The 25,900-nt window shown below is 34.4% G+C and overlaps 1 protein-coding gene across 7 annotated transcripts in view; it reads right to left on the bottom strand.

Moving 5' to 3' along the window:
• Nucleotides 1-384: 384 nt before the first annotated feature.
• The window catches only part of Tsga10 (testis specific 10), a 106,244-nt gene continuing 80,728 nt past the window's right edge, over nucleotides 385-25,900 (bottom strand). For 5 of the 7 annotated variants that reach the window (XM_071601852.1, XM_071601847.1, XM_071601849.1 and 2 more), the window contains 5 exons: nucleotides 23,792-24,001; nucleotides 13,880-14,082; nucleotides 11,134-11,238; nucleotides 10,819-10,965; nucleotides 385-995 (listed from right to left, as the gene is read on the bottom strand). In XM_071601852.1, coding sequence (XP_071457953.1) covers nucleotides 971-995; nucleotides 10,819-10,965; nucleotides 11,134-11,238; nucleotides 13,880-14,082; nucleotides 23,792-24,001 — 690 coding nt within the window. In that variant the 3' untranslated portion in view covers nucleotides 385-970. Of the gene's footprint in view, nucleotides 996-10,818; nucleotides 10,966-11,133; nucleotides 11,239-13,879; nucleotides 14,083-23,791; nucleotides 24,002-25,900 lie in introns of those variants that run through there. The other 2 variants (XM_071601850.1, XM_071601851.1) reach the window with 2 other exon arrangements.

Here is a 25,900-nt window from a genome sequence, read left to right as displayed (position 1 = left end):
TACATCATATGGGTACTATTAGTGACAGGATTTTTTATTAAAATGGCAAGAATACAAATAGCTTATATCAGTAAAATACAGTAGCATTCAGGCTCTAATATCAACATTAAGTCAAAGTCTATGGACGGATAAGAGATTTAGGAGATTTTAGGAGAGAAAAGAAAACATCACTGCACTTGTTATTCTGGATTACAAACAGCTGCCACAGGCAAATAAAATAAAATAAAATAAAATGGCAATTAAGTTGATTGCAATACTTTAATGTTTTAAAGAAAACTTATTGAAAATACAGATTTTTAAAAGTCTTACATTTTTTTACAGATATAGCATCACCTACCTTTCTAAAAATAGTAGGAGTAAACACAATTATAGAAAATGTATGTTAATTAGTTTGAATGGTACAATAGTATGGATTTAAAACTCTGACACACTCCTACTTTCTGCTGGTCTGAAGTCACACTATGGCATGGAATTTATGTCAGGTTGGTTCTAAAATGCAATATTGGGTCCCAGGCTAATACTGGTAAACTGTGCATATTTTGGCACAACTTCTCCAGCCATGAAAACATAGATCACAAAGAAAAAAAAATTAACCAATCAATTATTTGAGATACCAAGAAAGGAAAGGAAATCAGTTTTGTAAAAACACTTTTTCCTCTTTTTTTTTTTTTAAGCTCCTTTATTTATTCCGGATAGTTAACAAAACAGTGTTCAATAGTGAAGTAAGCAGATTTTACACTCACTATTACTGTATGGATAGAAAGAGCCATATGCATTTTTATTTGTATAAGTCATCTCAGATCACTGCAATGTGGCACATGAGAACAGAGATTCAGAGGCATGAAGTTAATAAATACATTTAACATTGTCAAGCATTCAAAAGATAAATGCAATCATATAGCAAAAAAAAAAAAAAAAAATCCGTTTGTAACTTTGACCTTTCTCAGAATGTGAAGAATCTTTTTGTGTGTCAGAAATCTCTATAGCAAAGATTCCTATAAGAGAAAAAATTATGCAGATTAATACTTTTAACTCAAATATTTTAACGTGTAAAAAATATACTATAGCATTACTTTAAGATGTTTGCACCAACCCTGCAAAAGAAAATGTATACATTATATTTTTCACAAACTGTACAATAAATAGAACGAACTATTTTATTCAACAATAAATAGAACGAACTACCAGAACTTGAGATATCATGAATGAAAAAAAAAAAAGTCAATCTCAAAGCTTATGTTCTGTGTATGATTCCATTTACATTACATTCTCAAAATGATGGAAATAAAGAGTTGGAGAAGAAATTAGTCTGGCAGGGGATTAGGAATAGAGGGGATAGGGATGGAGAAGAAAAGGGTTGCAACAATAAAGGGGTATCACCAGCAAGCAGGGATTTCTTTGGTGCTGTTGAATAACTCAGTATCCTGATTAGTGTTGGTGTGTGTGGTATGTATAAATACACACACATAAGAATTTGTAAAAATTAGGGATATCTAAATAAGGCCAGTGACCTAGCTAAGAACCATCTTATACCATGTCAATTTCCTTTTTTTTTGGTAAGATACTGGCATTTCAGAAGCTAGGGGAAGGATATGCGGGGCTCTGTCCTATTTTTCCAACTGTTATCAAGATTATAATCATTAAACAATTACCTATGATACATTCACACAAAGGATATTAAAATACTTTTCAGCAGTTAAAAGGAACATATAACAATTACAAGTACATAAAACCACCTAGATAAAACTCAAATATATTATGCTGAGTGAAAGTCAGCCACCAGAGGTTATATACTATGATTCCATTTATATGAAAAAGATAAACTGAAGGGATAGGAAATGGTAATGGTTGAGAAAAATAAAATAAATCATTGGCTTTTTCCTTGATGATAGGTGGCCAAAGGATAACATTTAAAACTAACAATGAAATAGAAAGTAAAAAGAAAAAAAAAAGAGGATTGAGGCACTATTATTAATATAAAGGTAACAACTAAAATAAAGTACAAACTTTTCTAAATATCTCAAGAAATCTGTTAAAAAGTAAAGAAGATTAATCCAATGAGGAAGCACAGCAAATATCACATAATACAGACAATAACTGGACATAGTTGAGACTAACCTAGCAGTCACATCAATAATATGAAGGATTTTAACTCACATACTTTTAAGAAATGATTTTCAAAATGATTTATAAAGCAAAATTCAAATCCATAATAAAACAAGAGTTGAACTCTAATACCAGACAAAGTAGATGTCTGGCCAAAACAAATATGCCCCCATAAAAAGTAAATGCATCAGAAAGGAAACTTTATAAAAGCCACATTACACAATGAAGAATGACACTTCAGAATATCCATGGAACAAACATAACAAACCATCTATATAAAATAAAACTTATAGGAAATGCAAAAACATACTCATAATAAAAAACTTGAAAACACTATTCTTAATTTATAATGGGTCAAGTGGACAAAAATCAAGCCATGATATAAAAGATCTACATAAAACCCAAAATATATTTAAAGGTAGATATTTTAGATATATAGTAAATATTATACCCTGATATGAAAGAATGTATCTTTTCAAGTGCACTAAACTATTTACAACAAAATTTATCATATAGTAAAGCACAAAGAACATCAGGTTGCACAAAACAAATATTCAGACAATATTCCCCAATCACAATTTAATAGCACTAGAAAACAAAAACCCCGTCAATGGAAATTAAAAGATTTTCCATCAAATGATAAAAGTGAAAATACAAACAAATTAATTTCAGAAAAATCAATGATAAACATCATATGTCAGAATCTATGGAATATGTTTAAAATAATGATCAGAGGATAAATCAAAGCCCTAAATATCTGTATCGATAAAATAAAAGAAGGGCAATACATGAATTAAATTCACAGCTCAAAAAGTTAAAAAAGAAAACTGACAAAATAAGAGTCTTGCACAGGAAGGAAATAATAAAAATAAAGCAGTAACTAATAATAGAAAAAACACATCAAAGCAATAAATAAAAATTCTGGTTCTTTGAAGCAATGAACAATGTTCATTGGCTAATGAAATTAAGGAAAAAGTTATCATAGGGAGGCAAATATATACATATATGATGATAGGAGGTATAAAACTACTGATCCAGGGGAAATTTTAAAATTCATAATACTACATTGGTTGCTTTTTTCCAAATAATTTTGCCATCCTAGGAGGAAATGGATAATCTGTTAGGTAAACACAGAGAAATAGACAATTAAAAAGACCAGTGTCCAAAGAAGAATATTATAAATAGTTATTAAGGAAATATTTCATTGAAAAATAACCAGGGCTCTGTTGTTTTAAAGGTGAATTCAACCAAATTTTTATTGATCAAATAGTTCCAAAGCAATGGAAAATTTTCAAAGCATAGAAAATATAATTCAAGATACAGAAAAATAGGGAAAAGCAAATAAAACAGCATCTTTTGCAGATGATAGCACTGTAGACCTAGAAAAGTCTACAGAATCAAAGATGAAGCTTGAAAAAACAAAAGAATTTACCAAATAGCAGGACAGAGATTTTACACAGAAACAGTGGTGTACCTATGAATATAAAACAAATCCTTCTCAATACAAAGAATCAAATAGACCATTATACAATAATACTGTATGATTTCAAGACCTCTCTTACCATTAGACAGGTCAACCAGACAAACTAAGTAAGACTTTTCAGAACTAAAAAAACACTATTAATTAAACGGACCTAATAGATATGTATAAACTATTTCATCCATCAACAATTGAATTCACTTTCTTTTCAGTAGCACGTGGAACTTTCTCTAAAATAGATCGTATTTTAGGGCAAAAAGCAAGTCTTAGCAAATACAAAAAAATATAATTCCTTGCATCCTATCAGATCATAATGAAATGAAATTAGTAAATAAGATAAAAAATGAAACAATTTTAATACCTGGAGATTAAATAATATGCTTTTGAATGAGAAATGTATTACAGAGGATATACATGGAGAAATAAAAAAAAATTCTTAGGAGTAAATGGGAACAGAGATACATACATCAAAATCTTTAGGACCATAGGAACACAGTTCAAGAGAAAAGTTTATAGCATTGAGTTTCTTTAAAAAGAAAAATAGTAAGATCCTCAGTAAGTAATCAAATATTACACCTCAAGGCCCTAGAAATAAAACAAACTAATTCCAGAATTAGTAGAACACAGGAAATAAGATCAGAGCCCAAATTAATGAACTTGAGAATTTAAAAAAAAATTACACAGGATCAATGCAGAGTTGAGTCTTTGAAGAGATATACCAGACTGACAAACCCTTAGCCAAACTAGCCAAACAAAAAGAGAAGACCTGAATCAACAAAATTAGAGTTATCACCAAAATACTTCTGAAATCCAGAGAATCATTAGAAACTATTTTGGAAACTTACACTCCAATAAACTAGAAAATCTAGACAATACAAACAAATCTCAAGACACATGACCTACCCAAACCGAACTAATGAGAATGAAGCAGAAATTAAAAGACTTCCAACACAGAAAAATCCAGGACCAAATGGATTCTTAGCAAACTTCTACCAGATCTTTAAAAAAGAATTAATGCCAAGCTTCCTCAAATTATTCCATGAAATGAAGGGAACACTCCCAAATTCATTCTATGAAGCCACTATTACACTGATACCAAAACAAGACAAAGGCACATCAAGCAAAGAAAACTACAGACCAATATAATATCCCTGATAAATATAGACACAAAATCCTTTAAAAATATTGGCAAGTTGGGGCTGGGATTGTGGCTCAGCGGTAGAGTGCTCGCCTACCATGTGAGAGGCCCTGGGTTCCATCATCAGCCACCACATAAAAATAAATAAATAAAGGTATTGTGTCCAACTACAACTAAAAAAATAAGTATTTTAAAAAAAATATTGGCAAGTTGCCTTCAAAAACACAGTAAGATGAAAGTATATCATAATCAAGTGGATTTTATACCAGGGATGCAATATTGGTTTAACATATACAAACCAAAAAACATAATTCACCAAATAAACAGAATTAAGAACAAGAATCATGTGATCATCTCAATGGGTGTGGAAAAAGCCTTTGACACAATCCAGCACCCATTTATGTTTTGACACTAGAGAAACTAGAGATAGAAGGAATTTACCTCTTCATTATAAAGGCTCTATATGACAAATTCAATGACAACATCCTCTGAATGGAGAAAAACAAAAAGCATTTCCTCTAAAGTCAGGAACAAGACAAGGATATCGTTCTCACCACTCCTTATAGTTCTTGAAACTCTATCACAACAATCAGACAAGAGATATAAAGGGATACAAATAGAAAAAGAAGAAGTTAAAAAAATCTATTTGTTTATAATATTTTATCTAGAAGACACAAAAAAACTACCAGAACACTTCTAGAACTTATAAATAAATTCAGCAAAGCAGCAGGATACAAGATCAACATATATAAATCAATAGCTTTCCTATATTCTAGTAATGAATTTGTTGAGAAAGAAATCAGGAAAACTATCCCATCAACAGTAACCTCAAAATAAAAAATACTTGGGAATAAATCTAAATAAGGAGGTTAAAGATCTCTGCAATAAAAACTATAGAATACTGAAGAAAGAACCTGAAGACCTTTTCTTGTATAGAATTAATATTGTCAAAATGAAGTAGGACAGAAGAGGCTGGACACCCAAGTAACTTGCAGGAAGCAGGTTTATTGACTTCAGGGTTCAGAGGTGGCTCTCGCCTAAGAATTCTTCCTCTGAACATAGATTTTGGAAATTTTTTGATCTTTATACCCAGTGGGGCCGGGGCTGGGAAGTTCACATGACAAGTGCTCTCCCTCTATCCCCTAGACCAGACATAGGTTTCACTTTTTTTTTTTTAAACCAAGAAAACAGAGATAACATGTTGTGCAACAAGCTTGCAGACTAATTTATCACACCTTTTGTGTTTAAACCTGGCATTTATAAGAAAGAGGAAACTACCAACCACAATAACCTCTGCAGACATCTTGCTGATCTGGCAAGAGGAGAAGCTTAATTATGGCAAGTTTCTTTTGAGTGGGGGTGTCCGGTCTGCTTCAAAAATATCCATAGTGCATTTTACAGTCAATACAATTCCCATCAAAATACCAGTGATATACTTCAACTCTAAAAATTCATGTGGAAGAATAAGAGACTCAGAATGGCCAAAGCAAACCTGAGCAAGAAAGCGATACGGGAGGCATCACAGTATCTGATCTCAAATTATACTACAGAGCTACAGTAATAAAAAAAAAAAGCATGGTATTGGCACCAAAACAATGGAATGGAAGACACAAACTCACACAGATTTAGTCATACTTGACAAAGACGCCAAAAGCATTCATTGGAGAGAGAGAGCCTTTTTAACAAATGGTGCTGGAAAAACTGAATATCCATATGTAGAAAATGCACAAAAGTCAACTTAAAGTGGATCAAAGACCTGGGAATTAGACCAGAATCTTGCAACTGTTAGAGAAACATAGGCTCAACACTCCAACATATTGGTGAAAATACCGACTTCCTTAACGTGACTCCTAAAGTGCAAGAAATGAAACCAAGAATCAATAACTGGGAGCATCACATTAAAAATTTTCTGTACAGCAAAGGAAACAAGAGAATGAAGAATGGAATATCTCTGCCAGATGCTCCTCAACAGGGGATTATCATCCAGAATATATAAAAACTCAAAAAACTAAAACATCACAAAGAAAACTAAAACTAAACATAAAAAAGGATAACCCAAATTAATAAGTGGACAAAAGAACAGATAGTTCTCAAAAGAAGAAATACAAATAGCCAACAAATACATGCAAAAGTATTCAACATTCCTAGCAATCAGGGAAATGCTAATCAAAATTATATTCATCTCATGCCAGTCAGAATGACAATCATCAAGAACACAAAAGATTAAAGTTGGTGAGGATATGAGGGGAAAGGTACACTCATACATTGTTGGGACTGCAAATTAGTAAAGCCATTTTGGAAAGGAGTATGACTCAAAGACTAGAATGGATCCATTCCATATGATCCAGCTATCCCATTCCTGGGTATTTATGCAAAACAATTAAAATCAGCCTACTACAATTATATAGCCACATCAAGGATTATAGCAGCGCAACTCATGACAGCCACATAAAAATGAATAAATAAAGGTATTGTGTCCAACTACAACTAAAAAAAAATTAAAAAGAACAAATGAATGGATAAAGAAAATGTATAAAAATACAATAAAGTTTTGATCAGCCACAAAACGAATGAAATTATGGTATTTGCTCGTAAATGGACAGATCCAGAGAATACCATGCTAAGTGAAACAAACCAGACATAAAAAGTCAAGGGTTAAATGTTTGCTCTTATGTATAGAAGCCAGAACAAAATTAAGGGGAAGAGGGGATGAGGGGAGAATCCCATGAAAATAGAAGGGAGATTAGTGGAACAGAGAAAAGGGATTGAGGGAAGGATAGGGAAAGAGAGGAACAGTGGAATGAAAGTGACCAAACTGTGCTATATACATATGTATCATACCAAATTTCACCTTTATGTATATCTACAAAGCACAAATTTAAAAAAAAACTATAAATAAATATAAGGAAGATCAGTAGTGTAGAGGAAGTGGAAAAGAGGTAGGGAATACATGAGGGAAAGGGGAAGTACTAGGGATTGAATTGGAGCAAATTATGTTCCATACATGTATGATTAAGTCAAAAATGAACCTCAATATTATTTATAATCATAATGCACTAATAAAAAGGAAAACAAAATATCAACAGTACTTTTGAAGATAAATGAATAAAAAATTATAATAGCAACACAAAAAATAAAATATTTAGGAATCACCTTAACAAGGAATGTTCAAAATCTATATAAAGAAAACTACAAGGAATTCCTAAAAGACACAAATGTAAATTCAAACAAATGTAAGACATTTCCTCCTTTTGGTTAGAATGCATCACTATCATCAAGATGTCAGCTCTCCCTGTGTTATTTTATAAATATAATGTGATCCTAATAAAAATTCCAATGGACTTTTTAAAAAAATGGTGTAAGACAAATTGACCCAAAAGTTCATATGGAAAAATAAACTCTCAAGAAAATATAGGTAAACACTTACAAGGAAGACCCTATTTCTGTCCTGAGGCTGGTTCTCAGCTAATCATAAATATTTAAGAATTTGGTGATCTGCTGATTAAACCATTGATAGCTTGAAACTGGTCATATTGGAAGCATTTGTATTACAAAAATTGGCGAGTGCTATAGATCCTCCTCTCTTAGAAATCCAGTTTTCCCGGCATACCATTGGACTATTTCTACATAAAAATACCAGAAAGTCTCTAAAATAAAACAGACAATAAGTACACAAACAGGCAGATTAATGCCATATAAAGAGAAAGTCCTGAAAGAAATGTGAATGACTGGGACAAAGAGGTTTTTGTTATTTTTTTATTTTTTTAATAAATGATCTTGGGACAACTAGAAACTCATTTGGAAAAAAAAAAGATCTATTCCTCAAACCACTCATAATCTAAATTCCAAATGCATCAGAAATACAGAGAAGTAAAACTATGTAAGTACTAAAAGAAAACACTGGTGAAAATCTCTATTATCTAGATATAGAGAAAGATTTTCTATGTCTAGAAATCCAGATGCAGAAAAGGAAAAGATTTAAAATTTTCACTTCGTAAAATTTTAAAAGTGGGAGTAAATGGTATAAGTAAAATTAATGAAAAATGAACGTAAATTCTTATAGTACATATCACAGATAAAAGATTAATCTTCCAAAATATATAAAAATTAAATTAATAATAGACCAAAAATCCATTAAAAAATAGGCAAAAGAAATGAATAAATAATACAGAAGATATAAAAATGGTCTATTAAAAGATAACTTCACTTGTAATATAGAAATGCAAATAAAAACTACACTAAAATATCATTTTCCACCTACCATATTGGTACAAATTCACTCTGCTGAGAAGGCTGTAGGAAAACAAGCATTTACACACAGCTTGAGGGAGTGCACAATGATACCATTATGGAGGGAAATTTGGCAATATTTTAAAAAGCTACATATGCATTACTGCTTGATCCAGAAATCTCACTTCTTGGAATTTATTCTAAAAATACTTCTCCAATAATATGAAAATACCTATGCATAAGATTATTCACTGTAGTCTTGATTATAATTACAAATCATTGGAAACCACCTATATGTCAAAGTGTGGGAGACTGGTTGAATAACTATAAAATATCCACAGAAAGGAATATTAGGCAGTCATAAAAAGGAATGAAGAGAATCTCCATCAATTTAGACTGACTTCCAGGACACATTACTAAGGGAGAAGAGCAAAGTACAAACAAGTACATGCAGTGTGCTGGTTAAGAAAGGAAAAATACATGTCTCTATATCTTTATCATAAAAATGACAAAGGAAAGGGTTGTAGAAGCATGTGCCATGTTATGGATGTGTACAACAGAAAATGACACTTCTCTGATGATTACTTCTTGTGGAGTTTTGACTTTTAAGAGTATGCTAATCTACACATTCAAAATAGAATTAATTAAATCAAGGAAAAGCTAGAAGAGGAAAAATGAAAGCAAGTTGAAACAAACGAATTTAATGTTATTTCAATTGAATACCATAACCACAACAAAAAGGGGGAAACAAAAGAAGGACTAATTCAAGTAATCAGTAAACTTAGTATTTAACTATGTACCCTCAATAATTGGGACAAGGTAATGTAAGAGAGCAGGAAGGAAGAACTGCAAACGGATCTCAAACTTTTTAAAAGTCAGTCTGTTACTGTAGTGAAACTGGCATAGAAAATTTGAAACTACTTTAGATGCATTCTGGGACTGGGCAAACAAATAAGGTACTGATGTTGAATAAGCGCATTGATGTTGAGCCAGCATTCTCACATCATAGAATAAAGAATACACAAATACAGAATGGAATAAGGCAAGGAAGAAACCTGAGAGTGTGATCTGGAATTGAAGGAACTGGTCATTTGTGTATATGCATGCATGTATGTGAAGTGAAAGAGAAGGAGCAGGTGTAAGAGTGAATGCATGAGAGAGCACACATGCATATGAAAAGCAAACAGAGCATAAACTTAACAAATTAATTAGCTATTAATAGTGATAATGGGTGAAAATATGCAGATATTTTTTATACTATTTTTATTTTTTAACTTCATGTACACTTGAAACTATTCCAAATTAAAAGTTGTTTTATTATAAAATTTGTGACATGCAGAATATACCTAAAATATTTTCCTCTGAAAAATTAGCTTATTACTTTCCTAAAGAATATACATTTCTCAGTGCTATAATAATTAACATTTTATAGTAAAAGGCACAATGAAAAATATTTGTTATAGAAATTTTTAAAAATCAGGGCTGAAGTTGAGGCTCAGTGGTAGAGTGCTTGCCTAGTATGTGTGAGGCACTGGGTTCGATTCTCAGAACCACATATAACTAAATAAATAAAGGTTTATCATCAACTAAAAAAATATTTAAAAAATTTTTTTAAAAATCAATTTAAAATATAACTTATGAAAACATTAGATGAAATATTAGACATATTTCATGTTAATATAGCATTTATGTAAAACACTAAAAATTTTGAAAATCCTTTATTTTTATGGCAACATATCTTGGTAATCATGTTTACAGATCACTCGTAATGACAGACATAAATATTTGAGTTTCTTCACTCCCTCAAATATTCGCTGATAGTTTCCTCGTGGCCCCAAGAAAATGGATCCTTAAACTGACTTACTCTTCTAACGATCGATCTAGGCCTCGGTCAGGAGATAGATGGTGAACACGTTCTGGTGAATGACATTTTGTATTTGGTTTCATTGCACTCAAATGATAAGCATTACTTGAGTAATTTTGGCGGCGAAGTTCTTGTACAGCCCTTTCCCTAAAGCAAAATAGTGATGCTTTTAAATTTTATGTTCAGTGACATTAAAACTGTCATAAAACTGTGACTCAATATTTTAAAATATAACCTTCATGAAATGACTAAAACCTACTGTTACCTAAGAAAACAATGCTTTACTAGCTAGATATTGTATAGAGATAAGCTTACCTTTCAAAGCGTTCTGTCCCCAGCTGTCTTTTAGTAATGTCTAAATCAGCTTCCAGTTGCGTTACAACATTTCTGAACTGGGCCACATCTCTACTCTGAATGGCCCTGTGTAAAAGAAAGTAAGAGTGAAACCCAGTTAAACTTAAAATATGGCTATGATTCCTAGAGTGTATTAAACCATGTGGGCAATGGTTTCTCAGCTGGATCCAAGTCACAGCATGATTTTTATGGACAGATTTATTAGTACATATTAAATATGCCAATTTTAGACATATTAAATGTATAAACTAGCCTACTTGAAGAGCCTAAGTGATCCCAGTCCCATTCAATTAGTTAAAACTTTTCTGCTTCCCTATGCATATATGATGTAAAGTTACCTATATTTCCTATTTACTGCAAATAGTTTTTATAAAAGTACTTTGAAGTATTATATCAGCATAAGCAGTAGTATGAACAAATAATACTGGAATTCACTAGTATCATGATTAATATGGCTTTATACATATATATACACACACACACATATATATTCAATTTATATACATCAATTCAACCAAGTGCTTTATACACACTTACAATGAAATAAAATTTGTTATGATGAACTGTTACGCAAAAACTCTTCAGTTTGACAGAATCTTCTTAAGGCTAAACAATGCCTCAAAAACTCTTTGATAAGGCACACTATCATTAGGAAGATAATGACAGATGAATTCTGCTTGCCCAGAACATTCTATTCTCTTTGCTTGCTTTCAAAACAGCTGCTGAAATACAAACTTTAGAGACTGAAAAAACAAATGTTTATCACACTAGTTCTAAGTGATATAACTTACCAGTCGTTCTAAAACAGTGTATCCCTTATGGTAGGAGTTTTCGTATACATTACTGAGGCAGCTTGCCACCTACCAGCTTCAAAAAGGGCTCCTACAAACCCAGCTGAAGTTATCCCAACAGTCTAGCTACGGTAACTGAAAAGAATGATTCAGTCACAGCCGCCATGACCTAACAGCAGTTTCTGAAGGAAAATGGCCCTGGCTCTGCATCTTTGCTTAGTCAGGACCTCTCAGTAGTAGCTGATTGCCAAGACCATGATTCCTAACCTTCTTCAGATCCTAGGTTAAGAAGCAAGGACAAAGCTGTGGGGCTTGAGAGAGAAAAGAATTCCTTATCCTCCAGAAAGATTCATGGTCAAAATAATGATTAGAGAGCCAGGAGAAGAACATGTTATGAAATAAAGACAAGTGCATAGGGGCAATTTCTCAAATTATTGTGTTACAGGAAAGGGGTGATTTTTCAAAGGACAAGCCAAACAGAAAGTTAAGAAATGAATCTAGAAAGCAGACACCACCAATGTTTTCCTGGAAAGTAAGATTAGTTAGAGAACAATCTTTAGGAATAGAAACAAAATTTCAGGATGCACTAGTCAGAAGCTGGGTCACTGCTGTCCTTAATGAGGTCAGATGTAAACTATGCCTACCTGCTTAAATATTATAAAGAAGGGTTTGGAGAAATCTGATATTCTGTCTGGTAAAAAGCGAGGAGGAATCTTCTCACTTATAGAACAGTTTAGGACAGCAATGTCAATAATTTAGTTTGAAATTGTTAACTGGTAACTATTAAATCTCTTTATACTACCCTTCCAACGTCCCACACTCCCCTCCCTAACTTTTTTTTTCTTTCATGGTTGCCACTGTCAACAATTCAAGGAGTTAGCTTTTGCCTCCTAAGAATGAAGAAATTCTACAGACTCAACATAGCAAAGAGTCAGATTAAAAGGTACTGATGATGGGGGAAAAGATAGTGTTATAGATGGGACATACAAAAATGTGGGCTAAAACTCCCCATTGGTAGTAAGTGTTGACCAGGTTTAATGAAAGAAATGTTCTCTATCAAGGCAAGCATTTCCACTCCAATCTCCAGCTGGGAGTTCTAATAAAGTGTAAGCTGTACTAGGGATTCTAACAAAAACAAACAAAGAAAGTCAAAGTCACGCTCTGGGGAAATGTTCGGTATTTTGTAAATTCAGGAATTCTTCCAAGTATCTAGTATACAGAAACACTAATGACAAATGGAAAGACTAGACAGCAATATCAGATGATCCATACATACAAAAATTCTTCTGGGGAGCTGGGAACATAGCTCAGTGGTAGAGTGCCTGCCTAGCACGTGGGAGACACTGGGTTTGATCCATAAATATAAACAAAATAAGAGGGTTGTGTCCATCTACAACTAAAAATATTTTTAAAAAAATTCTTCCAGGGCTGGGGATGTGGCTCAAGCGGTAGCACGTTCGCCTGGCATGCGTGCGGCCCAGGTTCGATCCTCAGCACCACATACAAACAGAGATGATGTGTCTGCCGAAAACTAGAAAATAAATATTAAAATTCTCTCTCTCTCTTTAAAAAAAAAAAAAAAAATTCTTCCAGTTTCAGAGTGCTTACTTTTTTCTACTCTGGTTACATTTCCTAAAGGCAATATTTTAGATCAGACATTCTATTTTACCTAAAGCTCTATTGGGAAAAAAACCCAGCAAAGATGGTTAAATTTAGATATCTTAGATAAGAACAAACATAATACAACTAAATATAAAATCTTAGACAAATCACAATATTTGTAATCCTCAGTTTAATTAATGGAAAAGTATGGGAGCTAAATTCCCTAAATTCAGGTTTTAAAATTCTACTGATCTATAAAGAACCAAAATTTTAAGAAATATGACTTTAAGTTATTATACTGCTAGCCAACTCACATTTTATTTTCTGCCAAACAAAGGTGTTCTTTAAGAAGCTGAATTTCAGACTCTTTTTCTTGAAGTGCTATCTGAGACTGATATTCTTTGTCTCGATTGGCCACCAGCAAAGCTTCTAGATTCTGCATGGAGATTCTTTCATTTGTCATCTGACTCCTGAGGAGTTCTATTTCAGAACGAGCAGAATCTAACTCATTCTCCATCTGTACAATAATAGGAAGATATCTACGCTTATTCCCATTCATTCATTTAACTGGCATATAATCAAGGACTCTCAAGTTCTTTCAATATGTTATAAACTGACAACTACTTTCAATTTCTTAGTTTGAAACTGTGTCCTCTTTCTTAACAAATATATATACCACACATACTGTATAGCATCACTTTCCCCATCCTTCTAATCAGATCAGGAAATTCATTAATTTAAGAAAATTTTATTAATCCCAAACTGCAACCACTTTTTATTTCCAGCTTTGATATTTCTGTATATATTACTGCCAGGCTGTCTGGGTGATACCTGTGACTACTGCTCTGTCTTAAGAAAGGCGAGTTACAAATACCTAGCTACTCCACAGTTAAGGAATGCAAGGGGAAAACATACTTTCCTCTCTTGCTAAACCTGTGGAAGTTTCTGAAGGTTATCTTGAACTAAAATATGCTCTGTACATCAAATATTTCTTCAAAAGGTGGAAGACTTGTCATTACTATTTAGAAAAAAAATAAATCTTTATAATATATGTTATAACAAATTCTATAGGCATTTAAAAAGTTAAATGTGAAAGCATAAGTTTAAAATCCAGTAAAGGGATATAAATAAAAACAAAATTGCTGGAGTAGAGACAGGTAGGTAGGTAGATAGCGGAAGAATTTTCTAAGCTAAATACAACGCAAAAATAAGTTTAACCACATAAAAAATAAACATTTTTCTAGTCAACATAAACTTAACCAAAAATTCAAAAGAAACTTTCAACTGGAAAAAAATAAACTTTGTAAGTAAAATAGTTAATACTTTTATTAGTATAAAAAAATCAGACAAATGAGAAATATGAAAATGATATGATTAAAATTTACAAAAAAAGCAATACAACTAAACAGCAAACATACAAAAATTTATGCTTGCTAGTGGTCAAAATGATATAAATTCAAACAAGATGCAACTCCCAGTCCAGGGTTTTTTACCTTGTCACTTCTGACTTGTTGGGCTAGATAATTACTTGGTGTGGAGAGCTGCCCTTGCATTATAGAATTTTCAGCAAAATCCCTAACCTCTGTCCACTAGATACTACTAGCATTCCCCACTCTGGTCAAGGATCCAAAGCATATGTAGATATTGCTAAACGTATTTCAATTGAATCAAAAGTCTATTAAAGACAATTCACAATAGCTGTGGAGCCAACCTAGGTGCCTTTTGATAGATTAATGGATAAAGAAAATGTAGTATATATACACAATGGAGTATTACTCAGCCATAAAGAAGAATGACTTTATGACATTTGCTGGTAAATGGATGGAACTAGGGACTATTGTGCTAAGTAAAATATGCCAATTCCCTCAAATCAAAAGGTGAATGTTTTCTCTGATATGCGGAAGCTAACAATAAGCAGGGTGGAGAATAGAAGTTCAGAGGAGTAGATAAAAAGGAAGGGAAGGGGAGTATAGGAAAAGGAAAGACAGTGGAATGAATCTGACATAACTTTCCCACGTATATATGTGAATACACCAGTGAATCTCACTATTGTGTACATCCACAAGAAATTAATTTAAAAAAAACTACAGATAAATGGCAGAAAGATCAATAGAGGGAGGAGAGCAAGGGGTGGGGAAAAAAGGGGAAGGAGAGGTACTAGGGTTCTAATTACAATAAGATATATTCCATGCTTGTATGATTACGTCAAAATGGGTTCTACTGTCATGTACAACTAAAAAGAACCAATAAAATTTTAAAAGACACACTATTCTATCAAATTGGCAAATTTGTTAGTGTTGATGAACATTAAAAGAGGCAATGGTAAGCCCGTATACTTGGATGACACTAGTACAAAATGGAGCATCACTTTTTTTGGCAACAGCTTTACTGGAACATAATTCACATTCCACACAACTTACTCATTTAATAAGTGTACAATTCAATGATTTTAAACATATTAACAGACTCATGCAATCATCACTTTAATCTAAATTACAGCTTTTTCAACTTCCCCCAAAGAGACTCAGTATTAGTACCCTGTTTCAAAAAAAGAAAAAAGAAAAAAAAAAAAAAAAGGTCTGGGGATGTGGCTCAGTGGTTAAGCACTGCTGGTTTCAATACCTAGTACCAAAAGAAAGAAAAAAGCCATTAATGTTTTAGCAGATATCAGTACTCTGTTACTTTTATTGCCTCATCATATTCCATAATATTCCATTGCAGCACAGGTATGCATTCACAGTTAGGAATATTTGAATTACACTTTGGGTCTGTTATAAATAATGCTACCATGGAGAACTGTGCAAAAGTTTTTGTGTGTTCATATAATTTTTATTCCTCTTAAATATAAAAGGAGTAGAATTTCTGGGTTGTATATTAATCCTATTTTTAACATTTTTAGGAACTGACAAAATGTTTTCCAGTGGCCTCACTTACTTTCCACCATCAGTGTATGAAGATTCCACTTTTGCCATATCTTTGTCAATATTTTTTTAGCATCTGCCTTTTTAAACACAGTCATCCTAGTATATGTGAAATGGTGATTTGCATTTCTGATTGTTAATGATGCCAAGTATCTTTTCATGTGCTTACTGTCCATTTATGCATCTTGTGTAGAGAAATGTCTACTGATAACCTTAGCTTATTTTTTTATTGGGTTATTAAGTCATAAGAATTCTGTATGTATTTTACATACAGATCTCTTATTAGATAAATGATTTGCAAATATTTTCCCCCATTCCATGCACTGGCTTTTTACTTTTTAATATTATTTACAGCACCAAAGTTTTTTAAAAATTTGAATGAAGTTCATTTGATCAACTGTTTTCCTGTTTTTTAATATGTATTTTTAAAAATACATATTTTAATTTTTATTTGTATCCTATACATTTTGGCACACTGTGTTTTCATTCTCATTAATCTCTTTTTCCCCCTTTGTGATTTCTTCTTTTGCCTAGAGTATTTTTTTTTAATTTTTTATTGTTGGTTGTTCAAAACATTACATAGTTCTTGATATATCATATTTCACACTTTTGATTCAAGTGGGTTATGAGCTCCCATTTTTACCCCATATACAGATTGCAGAATCACATCAGTTACACATCCATTGATTTACATATTGCCATACTAGTGTCTGTTGTGTTCTGCTGCCTTTCCTATCCTCCACACTCCCCCCTCCCCTCCCCTCTTCTCTCTCTGCCCCCTCTACTGACATTCATTTGTCCCCCTTGTATTATTTTTCCCTTTCCCCTCACTTCCTCTTGTATGTACTTTTGTATAACCCTGAGGGTCTCCTTCCATTTCCATGCAATTTCCCTTCTCTCTCCCTTTCCCTCCCACCTCTCATCCCTGTTTAATGTTAATCTTCTTCTCATGCTCTTCGACCCTACTCTGTTCTTAGTTACTCTCCTTATATCAAAGAAGACATCTGGCATTTGTTTTTTAGGGATTGGCTAGCTTCACTTAGCATAATCTGCTCTAATGCCATCCATTTCCCTGTAAATTCTATGATTTTGTCATTTTTTAATGCAGAGTAATACTCCATTGTGTATAAATGCCACATTTTTTTTTTAAATTTTTTATTGTGGGTTGTTCAAAACATTACAAATTTCTTGACATATCATATTCCACACTTTGATTCAAGTGGGTTATGAACTCCCACCTTCACCCCATACCCAGATTGCAGAATCACATCAGTTACACATCCATTGATTTACAAATTGCCATACTAGTGTCTGTTGTGCTCCGCTGCCTTTCCCGTCCTCCACCCTCCCCCCTCCCCACCTCTCCCCTCCCCTCCCCTCCTCTCTCTCTACCTCCTCCACTGTATAACCCTGAGGGTCTCCTTCCATTACCATGCAATTTCCCTTCTCTCTCCCTTTCCCTCCCACCTCTCATCCCTGTTAAATGTTAATCTTCTTCTCCTGCTCTTCGTCCCTACTCTGTTCTTAGTTACTCTCCTTATATCAAAGAAGACATTTGGCATTTGTTTTTTAGGGATTGGCTAGCTTCACTTAGCATAATCTGCTCTAATGCCATCCATTTCCCTGTAAATTCTATGATTTTGTCATTTTTTAATGCAGAGTAATACTCCATTGTGTATAAATGCCACATTTTTTTTATCCATTCGTCTATTGAAGGGCATCTAGGTTGGTTCCACAGTCTTGCTATTGTGAACTGTGCTGCTATGAACATCGATGTAGCAGTGTCCCTGTAGCATGCCCTTTTTAGGTCTTTAGGGAATAGACCAAGAAGGGGAATAGCTGGGTCAAATGGTGGCTCCATTCCCAACTTTCCAAGAAATCTCCATACTGCTTTCCAAATTGGCTGCACCGATCTGCAGTCCCACCAGCAATGTACAAGTGTACCCTTTTCCTCACATCCTCGCCAGCACTTGTTGTTGTTTGACTTCCTAATGGCTGCCAATCTTACTGGAGTGAGATGGTATCTTAGGGTGGTTTTGATTTGCATTTCTCTGACAGCTAGAGATGTTGAGCATTTTTTCATGTACTTGTTGATTGACTGTATGTCCTCCTCTGAGAAGTGTCTGTTCAGGTCCTTGGCCCATTTGTTGATTGGGTTGTTTGTTCTCTTATTGTCTAATTTTTTGAGTTCTTTGTATACTCTGGATATTAGGGCTCTATCTGAAGTGTGAGGAGTAAAGATTTGTTCCCAGGATGTAGGCTCTCTATTTACCTCTCTTATTGTTTCTTTTGCTGAGAGAAAACTTTTTAGTTTGAGTAAGTCCCATTTGTTGATTCTAGTTATTAACTTTTGTGCTATGTGTGTCCTATTGAGGAATTTGGAGCCCGACCCCACTGTATGTAGATCGTAGCCAACTTTTTCTTCTATCAGACGGCGTGTCTCTGATTTGATATCAAGCTCCTTGATCCATTTTGAATTAACTTTTGTACATGGCGAGAGAAAGGGATTCAGTTTCATTTTGTTGCATATGGATTTCCAGTTTTCCCAGCACCTTTTGTTGAAGATGCTATCCTTCCTCCATTGCATGCTTTTAGCCCCTTTATCAAATATAAGATAGTTGTAGTTTTGTGGATTGGTTTCTGTGTCCTCTATTCTGTACCATTGGTCCACCTGCCTGTTTTGGTACCAGTACCATGCTGTTTTTGTTACTATTGCTCTGTAGTATAGTTTGAAGTCTGGTATCGCTATACCGCCTGATTCACACTTCCTGCTTAGCATTGTTTTTGCTATTCTGGGTCATTTATTTTTCCATATGAATTTCATGATTGCTTTCTCTATTTCTACAAGAAATGCCGTTGGGATTTTGATTGGCATTGCATTAAACCTATAGAGAACTTTTGGTAATATCGCCATTTTGATGATGTTAGTTCTGCCTATCCATGAACAGGGTATATTTTTCCATCTTCTAAGATCTTCTTCTATTTCTCTCTTTAGGGTTCTGTAGTTTTCATTGTATAAGTCTTTCACCTCTTTTGTTAGGTTGATTCCCAAGTATTTTATTTTTTTTTGAAGATATTGTGAATGGAGTGGTTGTCCTCATTTCCATTTCAGAGGATTTGTCGCTGATATACAGGAATGCCTTTGATTTATGCGTGTTGATTTTATATCCTGCCACTTTGCTGAATTCATTTATTAGCTCTAATAGTTTCTTTGTAGACCCTTTTGGGTCTGCTAGGTATAGAATCATGTCATCTGCAAATAGTGATAATTTAAGTTCTTCTTTTCCTATTTTGATGCCTTTAATTTCTTTCGTCTGTCTAATTGCTCTGGCCAGTGTTTCGAGAACTATGTTGAACAGAAGTGGTGAGAGAGGGCATCCCTGTCTTGTTCCAGATTTTAGAGGGAATGCCTTCAATTTTTCTCCATTCAGAATGATGCTAGCCTGAGGCTTAGCATAGATTGCTTTTACAATATTGAGGTATGTTCCTGTTATCCCTAGTTTTTCTAGAGTTTTGAACATAAAGGGATGCTGTACTTTGTCAAATGCTTTTTCTGCATCTATCGAGATGATCAGATGGTTCTTATTTTTAAGTCTATTGATGTGGTGAATAACATTTATTGATTTCCGGATATTGAACCAGCCTTGCATCCCAGGGATGAATCCTACTTGATCATGGTGCACAATTTTTTTGATATGTTTTTGTATCCGATTCGCCAGAATTTTATTGAGGATTTTTGCATCTAGGTTCATTAGAGATATTGGTCTGTAGTTTTCTTTCTTTGAAGTGTCTTTGTCTGGTTTAGGTATCAGGGTGATGTTGGCCTCGTAGAATGAATTTGGAAGTTCTCCCTCTTTTTCTATTTCCTGAAGTAGCTTGAAAAGTATTGGTATTAGTTCCTCTTTAAAGGTTTTGTAAAACTCTGCTGTATACCCATCCAGTCCTGGGCTTTTCTTAGTTGGTAGTCTTTTGATGGTTTCTTCTATTTCCTCAATTGATATTGGTCTGTTTAGGTTGTCTATATCCTCCTGACTCAATCTGGGCAGATCATATGTCTTAAGAAATTTATCGATGCCTTCACTATCTTCTATTTTATTGGAGTATAAGGATTCAAAATAATTTCTGATTATCTTCTGTATTTCTGAAGTGTCTGTTGTGATATTGCCTTTTTCATCCCATATGCTAGTAATTTGAGTTCTCTCTCTTCTTCTCTCGTTAGCATGGCTAAGGGTCTGTCAATTTTATTTATTTTTTCAAAGAACCAACTTCTGGTTTTGTCAATTTTTTCAATTGTTTCTTTTGTTTCGATTTCATTAATTTCAGCTCTGATTTTAATTATTTCTTGCCTTCTACTTCTTTTGCTGTTGTTTTGCTCTTCTTTTTCTAGGATTTTGAGATGAAGTATGAGATCATTTATTTGTTGGTTTTTTCTTTTTTTAAGAAATGAACTCCACACAATGAATTTTCCTCTTAGAACTGCTTTCAATGTGTCCCATAGATTCCGATATGTTGTGTCTGTGTTTTCATTTATCTCTAAGAATTTTTTAATTTCCTCCTTGATGTCTTCTATAACCCATTGATCATTCAGTAACCTATTGTTCATTCTCCAAGTGATGTATGCTTTTTCCTTCCTTCTTTTATCGTTGATTTTCAGTTTCATTCCATTATGATCAGATAAGATGCATGGTATTATCTCTACTCCTTTATATTGTCTAAGAGTTGCCCTGTGACATAATATGTGATCTATTTTTGAGAAGGATCCATGTGCTGCTGAGAAAAAAGTGTAACTGCTTGATGTTGGGTGGTATATTCTATATATGTCAATTAAGTCTAGGTTATTAATTGTGTTATTGAGTTCTATAGTTTCCTTATTCAACTTTTGTTTGGAAGATCTGTCCATTGGTGTGAGAGGTGCGTTGAAGTCTCCCATGATTATTGTATGGTGGTCTATTAGACTCTTGAACTTGAGAAGAATTTGTTTGATGAACATAGCTGCACCATTGTTAGGGGCATATATATTTATGATTGTTATGTCTTGTTGGTGTATGGTTCCCTTGAGCAGTATGTAGTGTCCCTCTTTATCCCTTTTGATTAACTTTGGCTTGAAATCTATTTTATTTGATATGAGTATGGACACACCTGCTTGTTTCCGAAGTCCATATGAGTGATATGATTTTTCCCAACCTTTCACCTTCAGCCTATGTATGTCTTTTCCTATCAAATGCGTCTCCTGTAGGCAGCATATTGTTGGGTCTTGTTTTGTGATCCATTCTACTAGCCTGTGTCTCTTAATTGGTGAGTTTAAGCCATTAACATTTAGGGTTATTATTGAGATATGGGTTGTTCTTCCAGCCATATTTGTTTATTTATGTTACTAAACATGGTTTGTTTTCCTCTTTGATTATTTTCCCCCCTTTACTGTCCTACCTCCCACTGTTGGTTTTCATTGTTATTTTCCATTTCCTCTTCCTGTAATGTTTTGCCAAGGATGTTTTGAAGAGATGGTTTTCTAGCTGCAAATTCTTTTAACTTTTGTTTATCGTGGAAGGTTTTAATTTCATCTTCCATCCTGAAGCTTAATTTCGCTGGAAACACAATTCTTGGTTGGAACCCATTTTCTTTCAGTGTTTGAAATATGTTATTCCAGGATCTTCTAGCTTTCAGAGTCTGTGTTGAAAGATCAGCTGTTATCCTGATTGGCTTACCCCTAAATGTAATCTGCTTCCTTTCTCTTGTAGCTTTTAAAATTCTCTCCTTATTCTGTATGTTGGGCATCTTCATTATAATGTGTCTAGGTGTGGGTCTCTTATGATTTTGCACATTCGGCATCCTGTAGGCTTCTAGGATTTGGGATTCTGTCTCATTCTTCAAGTCTGGGAAGTTTTCTCGTATTATTTCATTGAATAGATTGCTCATTCCTTTGGTTTGAAACTCTGTCCCTTCCTGTATCCCAATGACTCTTAAATTTGGTCTCTTGATGTTATCCCATATTTCTTGGATGTTCTGCTCATGGTTTCTTAACAGTCTTGCTGAGCTGTCTATGTTCTTTTCAAGTTGAAATACTTTATCTTCATTGTCTGATGTTCTATCTTCTAAGTGTTCTACTCTGCTGGTAGTATTCTCCATTGAGTTTTTAAGTTGGTTTATTGCTTCCTGCATTTCTAGGATTTCTGTTTGTTTATTTTTTTATAACCTCTATCTCCCTGTATAGTTGATCTTTTGCTTCTTGGATTTGTTTATGTAATTCATTGTTGAAGTGATCTTTCATTGTCTGATTTTGCTGTCTGATGTCTTCCTTGAGACTCCAGATCATCTGAAGCATGTATATCCTGAATTCTTTATCTGACATTCCATCTGCTGCAGCTATTACCTCTTCTAAAGTTGAGTTGATCTGCATTGCTTGTGGTCCTTTCTTTCCTTGTCTCTTCATACTGTTCGCGTTCCTTTCTACTTGGTGAAACTGTTGTGCTATTGAATTTTCCCCCTATATATTTATATTGGTCTTGTATAGTTGCAAAGTCTCCCTCGCAGGCGCGGGCGGCGGCTCTGCCCCTCCTCCAATTGGGGCAATGTGCCTACCACGCCGGCAGGCCGCTGGGCCTGCTCTGCCGGTCGGTAGCAGGTCCGCCTACCTTGCAGGCGCGGGTGGCGGCTCTGTCCCTCTGCAGGCCGCTAGGCTTGTTCTGTTGGTGGTCGCAGTTCTGCCTACTTTGCAGGCGCAGGCAGCGGCACTGCCCCTCTGCAGGCCTCTGGGGCTGTTCTGCCGGTGGGTCGCAGGTCCGCCTACCTTGCAGGCGCGGGGGGGGGGGGGGGGGGGGGGCGGGCGGCTCTACCCTTCCTCAGGCCACTGGGCCTGTTCTGTCTGTCGGGTGCAGGTCTGGCCTGTTCTGTTGGTGGTCACAGTTCCATCTACCTTGCAGGCACGGGGGGAGGGGGCGGCTCTGCCTCTCAGCAGGCCGCTGCGCCTGTTCTGCTGGTGGGTCGCAGGCCCGCCTACCTTGCAGGAGTGGTTGGCAGCTCTGCCCCTCCGAGGGCCACTGGGCCTTTTCTGTCGGTGGTCACAGTTCCGCCTACCTGGCATTGCCTAGAGTATTTTGAAGTGTGTTGCTCGATTTCCATATACTTGTGATACTTCATGAGGTTCAATCATCAGCACCATATAAAAATAAATAAATAATAAAGGTACTGTGTCCAGCTACAACTAAAAAATATATACAAAAAAGAAAGAGAACCTCTCTTTAAAAAAATGTAGCAATGTTATAGTAATAGCAATTTTTAAAGGCATCTTAAAAATGTATTACATACCATTTCTATTTCTTGATCTTTAGCAACCAGCTGTCGATTAAGAAGTTCTTTGCTTGAGTCAAGTTTAATACAAAGTTCCCTTGTGGAAGACAAATCTGCAAGAGCAGACACTTTTTCAAACTGAACTTTCTGAAGCTCCTCCTCCATCTTCACAAGAGATTTATGCAAGGTTGAAATCTGGGATTTATAAGACCTTTCTGCATTTAAGTGCTGCAAAGATAGGATGATTTTTTAAATAAATGTGTGTGTATGTATATATTATTTTTTAACTGGAAAAACATGCAAAACAAAGTGGGACCACTCTTTTAACACTAGTACACTAAAACTATAAGAAGTTTAGACAATATAGGTATTAATAGTCTGTGCAAAACACTCCAAGAAAGATAATTCATGTTTCAAATTTCTTTTTGTGTGTGTGTCAACATACCTTATAAATCAGATATGATAAATTGTGATATAAAGGTGTATTAAGAATTGTAATGCAAAAATAAAAAAATTTAAAAAAAAAAGAAAGCAAAAGTAAAAAAAAAAAATTTCTTTAAATAGGGCTGGGGCTGTAGCTCACTCACTGGAAGAGCACTTGCCTAGCCATGTGAGGCACTGGGTTTGATCCTCTGCACCACATAAATAAAATAAATGCACACTGTCTATCTGCAACTACAAAATTAATTAATTAATTAAAAAAATAAAAGAAATCAGGAATTTAAAAAAATTCTTCAAATAAAATCTGTAAGTAGGGTGTTCAACTGGTCATTTAAAAAATATACTTAGGGGCTGAGGATGTGGCTCAAGCGGTAACGCGCTCGCCTGGCATGTGCGGGGCGGGGCGCTGGGTTCGATCCTTAGCACCACATAAAATAAAGATGTTGTAACGTCCACTGAAAACTGGAAAATAAATATTAAAAAATTCTCTCTCTCTCTAAAATATATATATGTATGTGTACACACACACACACACACACACACACACACTTAGACCCAAACCTTTTCCCACTTAAAAAACTTCCACTCCTGATGCTAGCTCAGATATACACATTTGGTCTATTGTTCTATCTGAATTTGCCACTGTTTCAGTTACTCTACAAGTGTTGTGGCTAAAGACAAAATGTTAGTCACTGTTTCATTCACAGTGCCCATTTTTCTATTCTTGACTGACATGTTGATATGAAATTATAATATCATAAAATTATCACAATTTGATAATTTTCTAGCACTGACGCCTCTGAGGGGAAAAGATTCTGGGCAAGTGTAAATTAAAAATACAACCACTTATGAGAAATAAGAGCATATTTTCAAAACCATAACATGATTCAAGTTACATAAATGCTTTCAAATGCTCAAAATAATTTTATTTCCCACCCTTTACTTATGTAAGTATACTGCCACCAACAGAGAAATATATGTTTTCTATAATGTGAAAATAACAAAAAACTGAGAGGTGACGAAATTCACGCAATTCTACAAAGTGCTTTTACCAATATAAAGCACTAAAAATTGCTCTTGGCTTGTTATTTGGCCACAATTCATTCCCACCTCTCTAGCCATCCCTTCCCACTGCACTCATTCTAATTCATTCTTCATACCAACCTTCTATCCATATATCTACCCAGCCATCCATTCCATATTTATGGAGTATTCTCTATGTTCCAGTTACTGTGCCTCAATGTATATTCAAAGGAAGTAAGATGATCTATTATGTAACTTCCAGAACACCGAGGGACTCATGCATCAATCAAATAATGATACAGATGAATTTAAAATACATATTAAGAAACTATTTCTGTCCAAGCACCTGTAATCCCAGAAATTCAGGAGGCTGAGGCAAGAGGATTCTGAATTCAAAGCCAGCCTCAGCAAAAGCAAGGTGCTAAGGAACTCAGTGAGACCTGTCTCTAAATAAAACACAAAATGGGGCTGGGAATGTGGCTCAATGATCAAGTACCCCTGAGTTCAATCCCTGGTACCCCCTTCTAAATAAAAGAAAAGAAAATATTTCTGGAGAAAAGTATGTAACAAAGGAAACCGACCTAGAGTAAAAAAGTCCAGGAAGTCAGGAAAGACTTCCTTAAATAACTGACTCTTTTATTTTTTAGTTGTAGTTGGACACAA

This window comes from Marmota flaviventris, chromosome 14, assembly GCF_047511675.1.
Source record: "Marmota flaviventris isolate mMarFla1 chromosome 14, mMarFla1.hap1, whole genome shotgun sequence".
Classification (NCBI taxonomy): domain Eukaryota; kingdom Metazoa; phylum Chordata; class Mammalia; order Rodentia; family Sciuridae; genus Marmota; species Marmota flaviventris.
The sequence above is the reverse complement of the archived record's forward strand: the minus strand, read 5'-3'. Positions and strand labels throughout refer to the sequence as shown.